The sequence below is a fragment of the Acanthaster planci genome, linkage group LG04 (genome assembly GCF_054643075.1).
Source record: "Acanthaster planci isolate LZ-2023a linkage group LG04, COTS_SCS, whole genome shotgun sequence".
Lineage (NCBI taxonomy): Eukaryota > Metazoa > Echinodermata > Asteroidea > Valvatida > Acanthasteridae > Acanthaster > Acanthaster planci.
Window position 1 is genome coordinate 15,364,812 of NC_141780.1, and position 20,295 is coordinate 15,385,106.

The window sequence follows — 20,295 nt, forward strand, 5'->3', positions numbered from 1 at the left end:
CCTTCGCATAGGCTACTCTGAATCATTGCTAGAAGGTGTTCAACGTGTTAACAACCTGAACTGTACTAGAACCGCCCCGTGAGACGAATATCTCGGGAAACTAGCGTGGTTCACACAGCTTTATGCTCCAAACTTCTTGAGCAGAAATTGCTTGATTTCCCGGCAAGACGTCCTTTCCGCGTCAGAATGGCCCAGATGGCCACCATAAAGCGCCCTCTATCGGTTAATCGCTGTACAGATTCAGACACACCAAGGACCTCTTGCACCAAAACTTGTTCTGTCCACTGAACTGTAAATTGTTTTGTTTAGTGGCTCTGTCCTGGCCCAAATAACTTGGCAGTCCCCTATGGTATCCAACTGATCCAGGAAAAAAACGTTCGCTTTGACATGAACCGCTGTGCAACAGATGGTCGGTCAACGGCGCTTTGAACTTGTTACATCTTGTAAAGTACTTCAATCACATCTAAATAAACTCTTCCCTCCTGGAAGATAATCAAGAAATTGTTGTCCCAAAGAAATTTCATCGTGGAATTCGACCAAGAACCAAAATGCTCAAAGGAAACTAGAAAAAGTATGACTCCGCAAAAGAAAGTTGTGACAAAAGAAAAGGCAGAATCCAATGTCCCTTTGAAGCCTCAAGCTGAAATAAAAAGTGCATTGACAGCTATTTTTTTCGTGTCTTTGATGTCATAATGAAAGTCAAATCGAACGTCGTGCGCGGGAGAAAACAAGTCAGCCAGAAAAACTGCTGAACCATGACGAGCTGTACAGCTCGACAGCAGATGCCGACTAGCAGGTATGTACAAGGCCTTGTCGTACTCGTCCTCGCGGCACTGTGCACGTAACACGGTGTTCTTGCCAGTTTAGAGTTATCAACCGAGTTTTCCGAGCGTCGCGTTGGTGCAAGCGAACGTTCAGCCGATTGTTGATCCTCGAGAATTTCACAATCTCAGAATGGTAAAGTACTATGGCATTTAGAAGGGTGTATGTTGTGGAATAATTTGCTATTTGTGGTGACGGAATTAAGTCAGCAGAAGTGTATTTGGGGCGGTTTCCAATCATAAGGACTAATCCATGCGTGAGCATGCAACACTCTGCTTCAAACGTCCACATCCATTTAAAATAAGACAACTTAAGTGCAAGGATGAGCCTTTTTTCTGAGGACGTGATATTTATCCGGAGTTTCTGAGCATAGGGACGACAACTTAATGACAGGCACGAGATGAATGTTGTAGTTATGTGCGTTAGACTTTTCAGGGTAGTCACGATGGCACATCTAAAACTTGATATCAAAGTAGGTGTTATTTCATGGACGAGTAGAAATTCAGAAAGCGCAGAAGACGGACAATATTTTTTCCCAATCGATGATTTATTTGTGCTTTTACATCAACAGGCCGACAATCTTACCGAGCAGCAAGTAGCTGGTAAGTCATTCATTCCTGAATGTATTTTAAATACTCTGAAATACGACACTCGTCAAACAAGACTTTTAAATGATAAAAAAAATCGGGCTAACTTTTGTCAGAACTTACAGCACGACTCATCAATGAAACTGTAATGAAACGTTGAGCAAGCAACGTGACGTCCGGCTGTGATCCCTTTCTTTCTCGGAAAAAGGAATTGTTCTTAAGGGGCTCATTTAGAAAACATTCGAAATTACAAAATAGCAGGGTTATAATTTATGTTTCAGAATTTTCTCTTTCCCCCTTTCTTTTTCTTGTTTCTTTCTTGTTTCTTTTTTAACTAGAGTTCAAGGCAAAACGTGCCACTGAACTTGAGTGAATTGGCGTCGCGCATAATTAGAAAACATGCATTGTTGTGTTATCAAATACGGCATCCATGTAGTCTGTGTATATTTGGCTCGTAAGCAAACACAAACCCGACTTTGTGAGGTCAAGAGATCCGCTCAAAACCTTCATCTTTTGTTTGTGAGTGGTACAAATTTACTTACGTGGCATAGTCATTGTATTAGCATGCGTTTCATGGGTGGCTAACTCCTTTGAAAATAATCCTGGTACCAATGCCAACAGTGGCAGAGATACAGTAAACAAAGTGGCCGTACTCATAAAATTGTGCAATTTGATATTGTGTTTATTGAGTTCATATCTAAATTTGGTCCTTGTACAGGGCTGGGTATCCACTTTGTGCTTTTCCAGTTTATAAACTGTAAAATGAAGCCTGATATCTTTTTACTGGAATGTAATACAATGCTATGCGACCCTTTTCAAAGTATTGTAGAACGCATTCAATATGCACAAATCATCACATTTCTGCATTGATGTCAACCACCATCACCGTCACCTAATTTTGTTTTATAACTCCTGTTACTTTGTTTTAATTATTTAAAGTTAATTTAATTTTTGCATTTTACTGTACAGCGCTTTGAGATGTCATTGACATGGAAAGCGTTTTTTAAATAATTCATTATTATTATTATTATTATTAGATACGCGTAGTAAATATTACTTATATCTTCCAGATATGTACATGTTATAAAACCAGCCAAAGCGTTTGGTTTTGCCATCCACTATTATAAAAGTCGTAGCCAGCCCAACCCTTTGAACAACAGTGTTTTATATTTGAAACTTCGAAGGTTTGGGGAATTGAATAGGATGATGGTGGACAGGTCATTTCTACCTTGTTTGAAAGATAACTAGCAGTCAGATTTGGTATTTAGGATCTTGCCATGGACGTCAAGATGTGGAGAACCGGGGGGGGGCACGTGCCCCATACCTTTTCAAAGGGAGGTATCATGTCATTTGTTTTCTCCACTTTTCTGGACCGTCAATCTAAGAAAAAGTTAAGGGAGTGGGCCTCTGTTCGGTTCATATATCTCATATTAAAATCGTTTGAACAAATAAACTAGAAGTTGTAAAAGAAATTGCCTCAGATCGTACCACAAAAGATCTAGAATCCAAAATTACCCAAGCTGTAAGGGCCTCGTGCTCTCATTCAAGCCAAGGCTTCGTTCCCCTCACCCAAGTTTGAAAATCTATTTACGCCCATGGATCATGCATAAACTGCCAGGGCAGGGCAAAAAATGACCCATTCAGTTTTTAAAGACACACTGTCATAACAAAGATGAACTCGAAATAGGAGGCTTAATGCAGCCTTTTTACTGTTTGCTGATATCGTCACAACGCGAGTTTTCTAGAGTATTCCATTTAAATCTTACAGTCATTCTGACTTCTCTTTGTGTGGGTAGGCAATATCGTTTATTAAATTGTACGGATTTAAATATTCTGCTCCTTTGCATACTCAAACAGAAGATTACAGTTTCTATTCATAATAGATATGAAAACACAACGGCAACTCCTCGCCCATAGATGGTCACATGACATCGACTACTTTAGCTATTTTGTTTTCAAGGTAATCTGAACAATACCTGTACTGTAGCAACCATACCTGTAGCGACGACAGAACTACACGCATGACCCACCAGCACCTGTATAAAATCAAAGAGCTATGTTTATATATAGCTCTATGGTTTAAATACGGTTTGGTGGGCACGTTGCTCGAATAGCGAAGTACATTGTGTACAAGCGCTACAAAGCCGGTGACGACTGAAACTAAAGCAACTAAGGCAAAATTCGCCCTCTATTTTCCATCGCCTAAAATTCACTTATTAAAGGTATCAGGTGAATGAAAACAAGGCATTTTTCAGAAATCGAAAAAGAGACCACGCATGGCGATTTTCTGGTTGTTATAATTGAGTGAACTCTTTAATGTAAAAGTCTAAATACAGACAAAAGAGAAACAAGCATCTACACTTTTTCATTATAGTGCGCCTCCAAGAGTTAGCAACGTGTTGGCCAATCACAATGTGCAAAATCTGTCCACCGAAAGCGTGTTTGGAAAGGGACGACGGATTTCGCACGTTGTAATTGGCTAACGCGTTGCAAACACTTGGAGGGGCACCATTGTGAAAGTTAATGGAAAAAAACCAAATCAGTGGAAAGAGCAGGGATATTGGGAAAGCGTTTTGTTGATGTTGCGGTTCCATTGTCCATTGCGCTCCAAACAGTACCGACTTTACCAATTCCTGAATCTACTTCCAACGACAGAAATCCGAGAGGCATTCAAACGTTTTGACACGAATGGAGACAACACTATCGACTCCAAAGAGCTGGCAACGGTCATGAAGTCGCTGGGTCACAACCCTACTGAAGCGCAGCTACAAGCCACAATGCAAGAGGTCGATCTTGACGGTACGTTAAAAAGGGGAAAATATATTGTTTAATTAAAACAACATAAAACAAAACCAAAGCCCACTTTTGTTCAAAAATTTCAATTTCTTCCCGCACAGGTAATGGAAGGATTGAATTCTCGGAGTTTAGGAAGATGATGGCACGACGGATGAGACTGAAGAGTACTGAGCAGAAGATTCGAGACGCATTTAATGTATTTGACAAGAATGGTGACGGATACATCAGGTAGAATGCACCTGCGCTTACCTGTACTCGTATATACCCAGCAAGAAATGAGACCGAGGGGTACCCCCCAACATGTCCAATCCCTATACACATTCCAGACTATTGTTACTTAACACATCCCCAAGATGTCTGAAAGGAATTCCCCAGATTCCTGCGAGACAATGACCAACACAAAGCAGGGGGGGGGGTTCTCTCCGTCTCATACCTTGCTGCATATGTACTCGTATGTAGATTCCATCCAGAGACAGGAGCTGGCGCATGACGTTACTCTCGAAGTCCTGAAGTGCGCGAGGGCCAGTTGGCTGTACACAGATTTAAATCCCTATCAATGATTCGTTATCGGTTCATTGACACCAGAATCTACCTGATGGATGGTGTGAACAAACGTTGGCGTCACTGATCGAGACACAGATCTTTGAGAGACAGACCTAATTCGCCCACGTATAATTATGGGAGGAAATGTGCGCAGGCGCAGTAATACTCCACAAATTTGAAACCCTGTACACACCTTCGCTTAGGCTGTCACGAGCCCTTCATTTGGCCATCTTATCAGAGGGTAAATTGCGCACGAGGTACTCGTGTCCGAGACCTTAAAAGGTGCTTTTAACGAACAATACGGATTAGGACAAGAAACGGCGAAAGCACGGTGGTGAAAGTCAAATAATTAATCATGACATGCATTAAGTCTCATTCTCAGCTGGGAAGAGACGAAGGTTTCAGCAAAATTGCACGACAAGTCACCAAGTTGATAATGGTAGCATCAAGCTACAAAGGTCTCCTAGGAAGTGAATCGTGGTGTAGAAAACCGGTGAAACCCGCAGGCCACCAAGACAGCAGAGGGAGGCTACACCTTTTTTGTGCCGTAATTTTACAAGATTTGCTGGTTTAGGAGTATAGAATTCACTGCATCTTTCACAGTACACATGTGAATGAACAAGCAGACCTAGGCACGATATTGTCGGCCGTGAAAGGTCGTTAATAGAAGTCTACTGGTGTCCATGACAAGACAAGTAATTTGTGTGAGCGATAAAGACGAACACACTCTGCGCAATCTTACACGTTACCGGAAGTCTAACCCCCTTTAGTTGACCATCTAATTGTGGACACAGAGGGAATTATATCTGAAAATTATAGGTGTAACGTCTGGCAGTTGTAGTTTTGTTGACGAAGATCCTCTTTGTGTGCAGATCAAAAATAATGACAACAACATGTACAATATCTTAACACTCCACACACAAAATTGACCACCTGTTAATGAGCGTGATGTTTAAAACAAAAGACCTTTCAACTTTGGTCGGCCCACATCGTTAGAAAAGAGAACAAAATTTGTGTTCCCACGAAAAAAGAAACGCTTAAGGCAAAAATATTTTGCTGATTGACCGAGGCTGTTAATATTTCACTAATTTTATAATGAATGCTCTTCGTTTATTAACATTTTCACTCAGTGAAAGAGAGTTCCAGATCTTGTTACAGATGAGCAATTTGTTTCATTATGCCAATATTTATCTCCGATCTCTTGGGAAAAAAACTGAGAATATCTCTTTTCCAAGTGTCATGATGGGATGCGACGCCCTGTATCGGTTGCTTCTCACTACATTTATTACTTTTCAGTATAAATGGTTGAGGCGACTTGCCTGAGGCCCAAATTTCGCCTGTCAACAGTTGGATTCAAACCCCCGACCTATGATCTGCAACTTCAATCCCAAACCACTATACTCTAGAATGCCCCTCGATTACTGTGTAATTGGCCAGTGCGTTGCAAACCCTAGTGCGTTGAGGCGCGCTATTGTGAATTGCCTGTATTGTTAATATTTTAACAGCGCGGAAGAACTCAATGAAGTGATGTTGAACCTCGGTGAGAAGTTGACTGAAGCAGAGATCAATGCAATGATTCAAGAGGTCGACACGGATGCAGACGGGAAAGTCAACTACAACGGTTGGTTGCCTGTTTAAGCTCACATTCAATTTAGACCTGCGTTTTTATCGATGGGCCTCCATCTTGCTGTACATCACAGTCAGAGCTTATGCTCATGAGTGGTTGGCAATCGTTAATTTTCCGCCAGTTTAGAAGTAAAAGTGTGGTTCACAATTTATAGGCCTACAAAAAATATAAATGACACTACTAACTCCCTTGCTGAATGCATTAAATGACCTTTTCTCTCATTATTAATTTCAGAGTTCATCAAGGTCCTTACAAAATAGGCAGAAAATAAAAAATGCCTGAAGAACTTCCAACAACCTTCGTTTTCATCTTCACGAGCAGGATTACCTGGGTTTGAAGTCACCTCCTCGTGCCTCAGCTAAACAGAAAGTAAAGTTTTGTTTTACAAAGTAAAAGCAACTGATAGCTCATAGCAAATTGATAGCAAAATAAAGCTGCCGCGTGGTGTATTTAGATTGTGTTCAATAAAGATTTTTCCCATGAGCCTCTTGGGTACATCTTTGATGTTGGGCAGCTTCCCAAACAAGGAGTGTCTACGAGTTTCAGTTACAGAATAATGGTAAAGTCGGTAGCCGTATTAGCACATAAGACCCGATTTGGACACGTCGTCATCGAACAGCAAATGATTTGTTGTAGGGTACAAATTCAGCTGTCCTTTTTTGGCTTTTTATCAAATTAATAGACTTTTGTAGTGTTTTGCAGGCCCTGGTGCGTGGGTTCTTTTGTGTTGGATATTGTTTAAAGGTTTCTTTTTCATTCAAATAGGTTTAACGGTTCATGTACCACTATGAAAAACTGACGATTCCGGACATATTATACAATCTATATAAGAAGTGAACAGTTGTAGTTTTCACCCTTTTCCGTAGTATTCGCGCTCTACATACGGGCGTTTCACAACAGCGCCTCCAAGAGTTTGCAACGCAAGGGCCAATTACAATGCACGAAATTTGTCGACTCATTCCGAGTTGGGAGAGGGTTGACAGATTTCGCACATTGTGATTGGCCAACGCTTTGCAGATTCTGGGAGGCGCGCTATTGTGAATCGACCGTACTGTTAACTGTTGTATGGGAATATGGTGTCTGACTATTTTAGGAGTTTTGTGAGATTTGTTTTAACCCCTTTTCTTTTTCTTAAAAAATCGCACATGCTACACTGATATACACAGTTTACTCTTTCCATTTTATTTATCCGTGTAAAGAGGTCATAATTTGTCAGGTAGTTTTAAGTAATTCCTTAATTAACTGACGCCCTCAAGTTAAAATTATGAAAAAGTTAACTTCACTTTCAGTTTCAATATTTCAGTTTCAACAAGTTTCTTTGTACGATGTAAAATCATGTAGCGTGCCAAGATGACTCCATTCTGCCATTAAGGTACCAGATTTCGCCCATCAGAAGCAAACAAATATATGCACTGTACAATTCAGATAATTTCCACGCCCTATTCTACAGGGGATCTTCGTGAAATTCACACCTGTCAGTTACTTTATACTTAATTATGCTTCACGCCATATTTAAATGTTTATGTAGGCAAGCTTCATAGGTGATGTTCAATATTATTGAATTCAAAATATACAAAAATATACGGCAACACACACTATAGAACAAGCAGGACAGTAATGCTTTCCATTTAAACTGACAAAAGTAACGATGCTCCAACGTTTTTGTCTTTCTTTTGCATGTCTATGTATTCTATTCATTATTATTCTTTGTGGCGGTGGCACAATAATTTTGTCTTAAAAATCTAATAAAACTGTGTTTTGTATCTGCAGAAATATAAGCAGAAATGTTTATGAATATGAACATTCCTGGCATTTTGAAGCATCCGTGATACTTTTGACCACTTGGTGCTTGTTTGCTGGAAGAACATATTCAAAATCAGCAAACTCCTTAAAAAACACCCCAAAACAAAAACAAAAACCGACCAAAATGAAGGCACGACATTTCATTCATTGAAAAGAAAAAGGGTCTACCGTAGACCCTTTGAACTGAAAGCGCTTTTATCGGGCGAAGCATAGGTACAGAAAAGGTTATATTCTCAATCCAAAAGAAACACCAAGCCCCCCGATCTCTACCACAAATAAGATTGGATTAATATATACACCATTAGCAGTAAATTAGCCATGTACCTCAAGGAAAGGCCGCCCATATCTTAAATTGCACTCAGCAGCTCTTACTTTATGGCTACCAGCTCCTGCTTGCCCGTGTTTGCCAACAATAGCGTGGCAAGGTTGTAGTTATAGCCTTGTGCAGGAGGTACCCCGCCGTTCGGCTTGCACTACTGGCCTTAAGGCCCAAAGAGGGAGCCCTTCTTGGCACATGCCACGGTGCCTTTTACGGCCTTTAACACTGACACATCAAGGTCTAGTTTAGCATTAAGGAGGGTGTGTCATGCGTCTATGATGGGTTTGGGTGAATAAATGAGACCGGACAGAACTCTGTACAAACTCTGGGTAATTGCATGAAATGATCTCAAATGAATACACGAATGTGTATCACCGTGATCTCTATTTATAAACCGTAATGTCCCAGATTCTAGTTTAACGGAGCGATGATCGCATCTTCACAAGTGTACGAATTCCCTTTCTCCCACTTTCTCGTACTTTCCTTTGGGATTGCACAACTGCCGAGATCTCGGCCCTGGCATCCCTCCACCGGGGGAACTTTCTCGAAGTTCCTCGCGATGGCCGCGCTTGCTGCCGTCTCTTCGTCGTTGATCTGGGCAGCCAGGTTTACGTACGTATGTTGTGGTCCAGGTGCATGACCGTCGTCTCCGTTGTCATCCGTACACTCCGCAGCTCCCGTAGGCAGATTGTCTGCTGCGTGCAATGGGTGCGGACGACCAGGAAGAGCTACCGACGAAGAACCGCACGGCTCACTTGCCATCAGGTCTTCCAGATTTTCAACTATTTGCCTGAAAGAGCAACGCCTCTTGGACGAATCCTTCCAGCACTCTTGCATAATTTCAGATCTGAAAAAAGAGGACAAGTTGTTTTATGAAAAGAGTGTTTTGATGTAATGTGCAGTACCGTCAATGCAGTGTCGATGGCGGCTTTGGATAATGCTCAGCAAATGGCTTATTGGAGTAATTTGCCACGATGTCATGTCGTCAAATTCAAACATTCATTCTGAAAGATGTTTGAGAAAACAGCATCCTGCAAACAGTCCACCAGTAGATGTGTGTATAGCCTTTCACTTGTTATAAACAATTGCCTTGTTTGAAGGCTAGAAATTAGGTTCCCGTGGAGAAGAAAACAAAAGGCCCCACTAACGTGATATTCCCTATTGCAAGAATCAGTCTCATCGGAGATTCACATTGGTATTTGGAATAGGATACTGAACCGAACAATCAGCCACATCTCTTGCACCACATCAATAGCTATGTCTGCAGAGAGTTCAAAAATAGAATTTCATCACAGATTTCTCACATCTTCTTCGGGCAAAACTTGGGTGGATTCATGCGCTTGCCCTCCTTGAGGAAGGTATAGACGTCCCTGTTGCGGAGATCGGGGTAGGGCTTCTTCCCTCTGGAGAATAATTCCCACAGAAGCACGCCGTAGGACCACTGTAAGAGAGATGACAAATGGAAAGGGAACTGTTGGTTACGAATTAGTCCCACACACAAGCAGTGTTCTTCAAAGAAAAAGAAAAGTCCAGAATTTTATTAATCGGAGCGTCAAGAATTTTTTTATCGGAAACAGAAACCAGCGAAAGTTGAAAAATATGGTCAAACAAGTCTTTGTTGCATCCACATAGTGCATGACTTCCGTTGTGTGTCTAAATTAGTCTAGTGCCTCGGAAATGTTTAAAAGATTAAAGTCTTAGCCATTTTGACAACCAAAGCACCAACGAGCAAGTGCTGACCCAGAAGCAAAATTTTGTTTTGTCGTCCAGGAGAGAGCCAATAAGGGATGATCTGACGAATGAACAGCAGCCACTATCGAGCAAAGCCATCAAAGGCGGCTGAAATGGCTCGTCCGGTATATTCTGATGGAGCTGACAATACGCCATGTTCTGTGTGTTCCTCAATGGCGGTTTGGGCTCAGTGCGTGAGCACGCCCTCTCGGCATTGAACACCAGCAAGTTGGGCCGACCGTCAATTTTCGGGGTTGAACGAAAGATCAGAGAATCGATGTACAGGTAATGTAAACAAGATTCAACTGGAGTCGACCATCAGAGTACAAAGGCCGTCCGTAAAATGGAGGTCGTTGTTGTCAGCAAAGCGCACTCCCTTGTCGGCGCACGGCCCGAGCAAGTAGCGATTAAACCAGCCGCACGAAGCAACCCAAAGACAGGCATCTTAACTGCCACAGTTAAGGTTAGAAAATACCTAGAATATATTAAATCTTGGGTGGGGTCTTCCTGCCAGCTATCTCAAAGCATAATTCGAGCTGGCGATGTTGATGGAGAAAGATGACGATGGGCTAGGAAATTAAAGGAAAGTGTGTACTCGGGAGACGTACCACATCTGTCTTACTATTGTACACCATTCTTTCCATTGACTCGGGTGCCATCCACTTAAGTGGTAACTTGGCCTGTTTGTCACCACTGGTGTAGTAGTCTGACTCCTCCAGGTCACGGGACAGCCCGAAGTCTGCAATCTTAGCGACAAGTTGGTCATCAACCCTGTAAATGGGATGGCAAAGCAGAATTTCATGACCATGACCAACGAGAAATTTCCTAGGGGCCTCAAGCTGGACCAAGAGAGGGCGCAATTTTCTTTGGTCGAAACTGATCACTTCGCTGGTTCACGAAATCCGTGCGTTAATACAGTTGCATCGCTACCAAAAATGAACACTCTCGACCAAGATAACTCTTATCAAATGATGATAGGTGCTTCTGCTAGATGTGAATTATAACAGGGTATACCTAGATATAACTATTATGGTCCCTGTTCACACAGAGATCACCACTAAAAATGCCTAAAATCAGTATGCAGTTGCTATACCAACAAGCTTTAATGAAAGCAACATCAGAATAACATGATGGTATCAAAGTTTCATTTCAAGTGATTGTTCACTTTGCCTAGATCGGTTTATAAGCCTAACTGCAAGCCTAACCCCCTACGTCACATGCTGGACCCGCAATTCTTGAAATAACCTGCTAGGTCCCGCCTATATGCTTTGGTAATTAATAATCCTATACTTACATGCAGTTTCTGGCGGCCAAATCTCTGTGCACAAAACGCTGTCGGGCAAGATACTCCATCCCAAGGGCCACTTGGTACGCAAACTGTATCAGCAGTGGGTGGGTAATCTTCTGCCATCGTATACACAAAACGAGGAGGTGAAATGGCAGAACTGACAGGGTCGTGTACGTGGAAATCAGTGTGAGGCAAAGTAGTCTAAATTACTCTGGATGACTGACGTCTGGTTTCATTTGTATTAAATACATGAACATGTTCAGTCTTCTTATTTCTGTTCTGAATTATACCTGATATGATATACACTTTGAGGTCCTACCCTCAGCCATTTTTAAAGCTCGTTTGGATGCACAGATTTAAAGTTAAAACTTTCTTTTGCGTGAACAAGCTATTTTGCGAAATTTCGGTAGGAAATAGTATCAGAGAGTCACGTATAAGAGACATTTGATATAAAGCAATATGAGCGATTTGTTACTGGCATGTGGCCAGCGGCGTAGTTGGGGTGGGCGGGCTTGGGGGTGACCCCCTATTAAAAATCGTCTTTCCTCAACAACCCACTTTGGCAATTCGTTTAAAAAAGGAAATGATGGCATATTCAGAAAATACCAGGGCTTGAGCCTCCACTTTACCATCCAGCTTCCCCTCTGGCCCCCGTCAGTGAGAAACTTAGCTACACCGCTGGTGATCGTGCAATTCACTCACTGTCACCTGTTAATGTTGCATTGCACTGAAAGGAAAGGGAGCCTCGCTGAGGTCGATTCAACAAATTAGATACAGTACCTGCTTTTGCTTCACCAAGAAGGTCCTCAGGTCACCGTTTTCCATGAAAGGAATCACAATAAGTGGTTGACCAGCTGGGTCAAAGGTCAAACCCAGAAGCCCCAGGACGTTGGGATGATCGAAGGTTTTCATGATTAACCCTTCCTGCAGAAATTTGATGATCTTGCGGGGGTCACCTTTATCTGAGAGGTGAGAAAATGGCAGAAAGTTATAAATGGAGATCATGTTCCACATAAAATAACCAAGTATACAGTAAGTAAGATTTGAAGCTTTGCATGGTGGAAGTACATAGGATGTAGGTTTGCGGGTACACCATGTAATATTCTCTTTTGGGAAGAGGTGTGGTTCTGAGAAGAACCGGTGAGTGTTCAACTCGACGTTTCGGCCAGTATGCCCTGGCCGTCCTCAGGAGAATGTGTTGCTGACTCGAGTGGATGCCGTGTAATGAAGGTTGTCTGGAGTCGGTGGGGCGTGATGTGGCTTGGTGGCTTGCTGAGGGTGCACTGGAGCATGTAGGTGTTGGATCCAGTGGAGGATTAGGGATGCAAATTTTGGGCGGGAAACTAGTTTAGGCGGGAAACTGAGGATGAGATGGCTTCGGGTAGAGAGGACCCTAATACCAGGGGATGAGGGGGGCCTGGGTTTCAGGTATAGAGGACCCTACTGCCCGTGTGGTGGTGGTGGTGGTCTTGGGTGCTAGCAGTGGGCACCAGATGTCGCTCAGCTTGAATCCGATGTCTTGTGGGACGGTGTTGTGGCGGAAGATTTCGATTGCCTCCCGGATTCTTCTTGGGTGCCAATGCTTGATGGGGGCGATGAGTTCTGCATTGTCCCATTCGATGCGGTGGTCTGATGTGTGTGCATGTTTGATGATTGCTGATTTCTCGTAGTCTCCTCTGCGGCCGTGTGCTCGATGTTCTTGAAGCACACACATCAGGAGATCAAGGTTTATGTTAGTAAAAAGTTTTAATATCGCAAACTCTACGGAAATGGTCTTTTTGAAGCTACAATCGCTTATTTGACAAGTGATGATGTTATTGTGACACTTCAGTTGTATGTAAATTTATTTTTTTTAAGTTAATCGAGCTAAATAAATATATTCGATCTATCTGCGGTCAAATTGTACAATCGATCGATAGATGAATAAAAATCTCCCACTGTTATTTATTAGCAAGACACAGCCAATAGGAAGCATGTAAAAAAATCCAAATTGAAAAAAATTCTTACAAAATGTATGTCAAAAGCAAAAAACTCTGTGGAGTTGCAACTTAAGAACGTTTCGCGTAGAAATAACCTATCAAATTCAAGTTTGCTCCCAGGTTGCTTTCAAAATGTACACCTCATGGTGGCGGACATGATAGAGCCTGATATCATCATGAGAGGTGTTCCATGCTTTTGACGTAGTCGTTTTGAAATTGAACACCTTCTGATGCGACGCCAAAATCTCCCTCCGTATGAGGTAGGTTTACCTTGCACGGTTTTAACGGCCACTGTGCTCTGCTCGCCTTCCAGCCAGGGATCGTTTAGGACTGCTTGGTACACTCGTCCAAAGGCACCTGTAACGAGGATATGAAGGCAAGAATTTGGGATTTTTAGCTCCCTGAATGAACTGTCGAGCTGTACCTGCAGTGTTATTCTATATTCTCTTGATGAGAGATTTTTAAATTTATTTCAATAACTTCTAAATGTTGTCTACATGTTTACTGACTACAATTCCAGGTACAACTTCATGAAAACAGACCCCGAAAGAATTGTGACTCCAAAAGTCAACTAAAGAATTATAGCGCTGAAAATCACTGACTTAATTGTAGATTCATCCTCCGCTTAATGGACGATTTGTCGTGTTGCATAATGTTAAAGTCGACTACGTACAACCGTCTGCGAAATCGGAACACATATACACAACCGCTTCGTGCCCCCAGATTTTGATTAAGCCATATTTTGTGGGTGTTCAACCTGCAACACGATAGCAAATTTGAAAAGCCTAGTCAGCTTATTATTTTGTTTAACTAACATGGTTAGCTTACGCCTATATCAACAAACGACAGTTTTTTTTTTACCAAGGAGCCCATTTTGTGTCGAAATGACGTCACATAATTTTTACATGATATCACACGTTGTTCAGGAGGGCAGCTCCTCGCTCTGTTGAACAATGGACGATAATCATTCAGACTAAATGCTGTCAAGCGCACACCTCGATTAGTTTGGTTCGGTTGGTTACACACTACGTGAATCTTCGCAAGGCATATGTGCCTTTTGCTTGTTTGTTTTCGTGTACCTTGTCCAAGCACCCTCCCCATGTCCAACTGCTCGAACCTTATCCTCAAGTCTTCGGGCACGATGGTGACATGATCGTTCAGGACGACAGTGCTACTTTGTCGGTTTGGTTTCTTGCCGTGTGTTGTGACTCTTCTGCGTTTCTTGGCTGCCTTGGATGCCAGTTTGCTGCGATCCACGGACTCAAATATTATATCTAGGGAGTCGTTCCGAAAAAAAAAAGCCCTGTGGTAATATGAGCTTTGGGTGGAGCTGGAACCGAAGTATTGTTATAAGAAGCAGTAACAACACACCTAACAGACTAAGTGGCATGGAATCTTGAGAGAATACGGAAAACAATGGCGTATCCAGCGGGGGGGGGGCAACCCAGCCCCTGAGAGATTTTTTTTCAAAAACAAATTATACTTCATAGGTGAGTAGGAAAGAAAGTAATCTAATCGGTATACTAATTTATCAAATAGTAGCACCAGGACCCTTAGAAAACAACACCACGAAATAAAAGCAAGGATGTCGAGACCGTAAGTTTGGTTTCTGTTATTTTATTCTACCCTAGCATCCTACTGAATGAGCCTGGATCCGCATTCGCTTTTGAATTTGCCCCCTCCCGACACCAAAACCTGGATACGCCGCAGACCGAAACGCTGTTGTCGTTAATGAAAGCGTTTGGAATAATGCAACGGTAAAATACATCAGGCCGCCTCCGATGGATTTCACCAGTGGCAAGCACAAATGAGTTCACTGGAAATGGCCGCAGCCGCGGGAACTCCACCCGTGGGAACACGAGTGATTTCCAGCCTTGTAGATCAGACGCTGTCTTGGGAACAGAAAACCCTTGTTCCACACTGCATTTCGAAAAATGTGATTCTCGTTTTCTTTGCAAGAATAAGACTGCCACACTACAACTGCAACGGTGTGTTTTTCATTGTAGTTAGTTATCTGGGAGTGTTCACTGAAATGCAAATCCCGTTCAAAAGGATTTTCTCAGGATTCTTTCGAGGGTTTGAGTATGAGACGGGCCAACAATGTGTCTGTGTAGTCGCCACGTTTCGTTACCTCCAAGATGTCACAATAAGCCACGGCTGAGATCAATACTAATAGTACATGTATGTACAGAAAATTCGGAAGTGACATTGACATTAACCTCGATTCTCCTGATTTGCACGAACACTGAAATACAGGGGTTTTATTCCAACGTAAGTGTTCGCTTTTGTTAATGTTTAGCAGGTCATACAAGCAAAGTAATTTGCACAGAACCTGTGAATACTAGCGTCGCTAGTGGGGGTGGGGGGTGGGTGTCGTATCCAATTGGTCAGTTTTGTCGGCAAAAGCACCGTACGGTGCTGTCGGTAAGAATGGACAAAGAAAGGACAAGAAAGGGGAGGTCATATAAGTATCAGATCTAGGAATAGGACTACCGTCATCTCCACGACATTTGGCCATGAAACTTGCGTACAATCTTTAGCAGCTTTTATGATGGCACTTCCACGATTTGTTATCGTTCTTAATATGCGTTTGGAAAAATATTCAATGAGCAAATTTTGGGTTCACAGTTTCACCAGAAAAAAATGTGATTTGCATCACAGCAAGAGCGCCCTCTGATGCACGGAAAAGGGACTGTCACTTAGTTGTTTTCATATATTGAAGAAGAAGAGTATAGAGTGGGTAAAAAAAATACGTCTAAGAAAACTTCCTCGCCTGAACCCTGGGGGGCACTAAGTAGTAGAGTCCTAGGCTGTATTCCAATCTGCCGTCTACAGGTGGGTCTACTGTGAGTTTATATGTGCCTACTATGCGTAAGCGGCGAGGTACCGTACATGTACTACTAACTTTATATCCTTGGGTATCGTCGATAGGACAATAAAATTTTAGGACTCTAGGTCTCAATTTTCTTAACTTAAAATGGTAACAAGCTGAAGTTTAAGGGACATTGAGCAAATAGTGCATAAAAAGTTTTTCAAATGCTGCTCAAAGACAATATTGTAATGATTGCATTTCTTCACTTGAACCAAACTCTGGTGGCCCTGGAGGGACATCACAAATCGTCAATACTGCCGTCAATATTTGCCACCAAATTTACGACTCGTATCTCCGGTCGCAAAGATTGCCGCGCAAGCGAGGCGGAAATGAAGTGTTCACGCGCACGTTCAATGACCTACATTTTTTAGACATTTACAGTTATGAGCCGAAATGCCATGATGCATCGTGTACGATGAGCTCCTACAGTACCACATTAGGGTATCTTCCTTTACTTGTAATTTTACAATTTGCTTCTTCCATTTGTACAATTTGTCCAACATATACCGTCCATTCAACCGCCGGTTGCAATTTTGTTTTCCAAGAACAACGCCAGAGAGCTCACGCAAAACCGCATGGTATATAATTATATGCACATGCACAACTATGAACCAATTCAGACAAACCTGGCCAAATCTCGTTAGGCCCGCCCCCACCATGGGCCCACACTCAATCTTGGGTCTTAATGCACAACCTGCGCTCCGGCTGGAGATGACAACATCGACAAGGGGAGTAGGCCTACGTGGGGTACCTGCAAAGGGTATGGCTATTGACACGTGTCCCAACAATTTTTTCCAGGATTGTAGGTCGGCGAAATTTATTAGGAAATAAGCAATATGGCATGCTGCAGTTGGTGTATCCGTGGTGCGGGAAGTCCATTTTGAACACGGCCAATTAACTCTTTGTGATGCATCAATTAGACATCTTGGGGGACCTGGGATAGGAATGCACAGTGCCCTTCTTTTCTCTTGGGCGTACAGGTGGGTGGACCCAGCGATAGGAGCGCAGGACCAAGGGAGGGCGGGTCCTGTCTTCTGATCTAGAGGCGCATTCCCTCCAATTACTCTACTCGATTCAAAAATTGAATTCGAATTTACTTGAAGGAACTTCTGCAGTGAAATCTGAAAAGAAATGAGAGCCACATACCTTTATAAAGAGCTCTGATTTGATCCAATAGAAGGAGCTCACTGTAACTTTTCATCCTTTGGGCTTGTCTGTGATATTTGACCAGAAGTAACGTCAACACTACGAGTAGGCACGCCACAAGCGGCGGGAAGACAAAAACAGTAAGAACATAAAGCCAGTGCATTCCCATCTCTGTCCTTTGCTGACGGCACGCTCCAGGTTTCTCGAAAATCTGTAGTGATGTGATAATAAGTTTTTTGCTAGTTAACTTTGACCCAAATCTTGTACACCGAGTTCTTTAAAATTCACGTGAACATAACAACTTGAATTCTCCTTACTAAAATCACTGTTGCTATACCTCGTGATTCGGGGCAAGTTTTTGCTTACTTACATAAGAGACGCCTTGCAACAATACACTGTTCTCATTGGAAAAGAAGGGCACAAAGGAATCAGTCCATTCCAGAGATGGTGGTCGCTATGCGAAAGCTTGCCCCGAATATAGCAACAGTGTCTTTAGTCTGGGGAATTCAAATTGTTATGTTTATGTACAGTCAGATAACTCAGTGCACCAGACTTTATTCAAATTTAACTCGCAAATGGCTTATTTGAGACAGGCAGTCGACACTCGTGTTCAAAAAAAAAACAGTCGAAAAACAAAGCCAACCCTGATAAGCCATCGTACCACCCCACCGAACCCAACCACGCAGTCCCCGGTTCTGTTCGCTTTCATTTATTCCTAGGAACGGACATAACTCACAGTCAACCTACTGTGATAACGTAGATCGCACCACCTCGTTGTTGGACCTTGAGTTGCTTTCAGCAGAAGTGTCTCCAAGTTGGCTCAGGAACGGAGCAGCAACATTTCGTCCGACGACCCCATGGTGTGCAATCTCTTACCAGTCAGTGGAAGAGCGGATAATCGTAAGACATACACTTGTACATGTCATGACAACTCACAGCTTTATTTTGTTTCTAGACCCACTTCCTGAATCTACCCAAGGCATGCAAACATTAACATATTGTACGAGAACTTCACGCAATGCCCGACGTTTTTCATTTCCGACTTCCTGGTTGTATTCGCCCCTGTACTTATATGACAGGCACTCACAACATTTCAAAGGCCTACGTTGAACTTGTAACACGCCGCCTGAAATGCAACCGATTGAAAGGCCATTGAACACTGTTGACGAGTTTGAAAAGCACCTGCGTTTCTGAAAGCGACGATGAATGGACTTACATGGGTGATGTTCAACTCAAATTCACTGCAGGTTCAAGTTCGCTTGATATAATCCACATATACAGATATCTCTATTCCTAGGCGTGCCAAGTTAACATTTATTCCCGAAATAGAGATATCTCTATTATATCTTTATTAATAATAGATATATCTCTATTCCTGGAATAAATGTTAACTTGGCACGTCTAGGCATAGAGATATCTGTATACGCAGATTAAATGTTAACGTTACACGCCATAACTCTGTGTATAGAACTACAGTTATACTGGGCGTCGCGGGCAGAACAAACTGGATTGTACTTTTAGGACAGTGGGGGGCCTGCAACGATAAGAACGGTTGAATTTGTTAATTGCACGAACCCGTGTCGACAAATCATTATGCTGTGTTAATTAACTCACATGACTATGTGCTCTTGTACGGATTAAAATGGAATTTGTAAGCTCACTGAGTGGGGAGAAAGAGTGTGTGGCTCAGGATTTGAGCCAAGCGGCCGTAAACCCATGTCTGACTCAGTATCGTGGATGAGGCAGAGCTGTGCGAAGAGAGAGTAGTGTCGATTAATAAGACTCCGGGAACCAAACAACTGCCCCTTTCTGGGTTGTGGTGAAACCCCGCTCTGACTTCGAAAAGATATAAAAGATAAACAAATAATTCAACGAACAACTATTATGTAAAAAGATGACATTTTGAAAAAAGTAAGAGTTATTATTTTCTGTAGGTGAACGTTATGAATAGGAGACGGGCAAGGGCGAATCCAGGACTTTCCAAAAGTGGGGCTTGATCCCGGATTTTCCAAAGGGGGAGGGCTTGAACTAAAGCAGTAATAAATGGTAGATTGCCCGTACCACGTGGGGTCCGGAGCCATTTTGGATTCTAGGCGCTCTATTGTGCAATTTTAGCCAGTATGACACCCTCTTTTTTCCTTCTCCCTCCCTCCTTTTCTTTATTTATGAATTAATTTATTTATTGGTGAAAAAAATGGGGGAGGGTGCGCCCTCCACGCCCCTGGATCTGCTACGTTTATAAAGAGGAGTGCATCGGTAATGTCGTTGACACCCAGGCTGTCAGCAGCAATCAGATTTAAGTTTGATGGGCTCGGCCCCACAACAGAATTTCCTAGACGCCCCAGAACTGAGGAACCCTTTTCACATTTTATTTTATTTACGCATTGCATTTTCTATTCCTACATGTACTGCTGGCGGCCTGTGAAGAGCCTCGCTGCGTCCTCACTGCGACCCGTTGAAAGGGAGTTGGGAAGGGCAACCATTGTAGGATGCATAACCAGTGGGATTAATTTGTGCGGGGAATGACTTGCCCGGCGATGAAGATTTGAAAAGCGGTATGGGAGATAAATGCCCCTCCCCCTTCCCTGGGCTCGATCAGTAATCCCGTCGTTAAATCACTGACACCAAAGCCTAATGGATGGGCCAGAAATGGATTCGGATCGGCGTAAAGCAAACGGACTTGTTATTAACACATGTAAAAAAGATGTTATTCTCTCCATCCTCAAAGGCAAATCTTGGTTGGAAAAACCTCTTCAACAACGCCGCACCTGCAAGATTCAAA

The 20,295-nt window shown here is 42.6% G+C and overlaps 2 protein-coding genes across 3 annotated transcripts; one reads left to right on the forward strand and one right to left on the reverse strand.

Moving 5' to 3' along the window:
- The first annotated feature begins 792 nt into the window (after window positions 1-792).
- Window positions 793-8,176, forward strand: LOC110974052 (calmodulin-alpha-like). Its single transcript, XM_022225373.2, has 6 exons — window positions 793-957; window positions 1,394-1,424; window positions 4,065-4,208; window positions 4,307-4,433; window positions 6,254-6,369; window positions 6,610-8,176. Exons 1-6 carry the CDS (start codon window positions 955-957, stop codon window positions 6,633-6,635), a joined length of 447 nt encoding a protein of 148 aa, XP_022081065.1. The 5' UTR covers window positions 793-954; the 3' UTR covers window positions 6,636-8,176.
- Window positions 7,535-18,794, reverse strand: LOC110974051 (hepatocyte growth factor receptor-like). Of its 2 annotated transcripts, none has more exons than XM_022225370.2 (9): window positions 18,261-18,794; window positions 17,514-17,724; window positions 14,575-14,769; window positions 13,766-13,852; window positions 12,297-12,478; window positions 11,523-11,632; window positions 10,837-10,999; window positions 9,802-9,938; window positions 7,535-9,344 (listed from the first exon to the last, which is right to left on the reverse strand). In XM_022225370.2, exons 2-9 carry the CDS (start codon window positions 17,680-17,682, stop codon window positions 8,909-8,911), a joined length of 1,479 nt encoding a protein of 492 aa, XP_022081062.2. In that variant the 5' UTR covers window positions 17,683-17,724; window positions 18,261-18,794; the 3' UTR covers window positions 7,535-8,908. The 2 variants fall into 2 exon arrangements, with proteins under 2 accessions (XP_022081062.2, XP_022081064.2); XM_022225372.2 differs by having other exon boundaries at window positions 18,250-18,794.
- Between the last annotated feature and the right edge of the window lie 1,501 nt (window positions 18,795-20,295).

Coding starts and splice junctions, on each gene's coding strand:
- LOC110974052 (XM_022225373.2), top strand. Junction 1,425..4,064: donor TACCGAGCAGCAAGTAGCTG/GTAAGTCATTCA, acceptor TTCCAACGACAG/AAATCCGAGAGGCATTCAAA. Junction 4,434..6,253: donor AATGGTGACGGATACATCAG/GTAGAATGCACC, acceptor ATATTTTAACAG/CGCGGAAGAACTCAATGAAG.
- LOC110974051 (XM_022225370.2), bottom strand. CDS start 17,682: ATGGGAATGCACTGGCTTTATGTTCTTACTGTTTTTGTCTTCCCGCCG. Junction 14,770..17,513: donor AATCAGAGCTCTTTATAAAG/GTATGTGGCTCT, acceptor ACGACTCCCTAG/ATATAATATTTGAGTCCGTG. Junction 12,479..13,765: donor GGCCGTTAAAACCGTGCAAG/GTAAACCTACCT, acceptor CTCACCTCTCAG/ATAAAGGTGACCCCCGCAAG.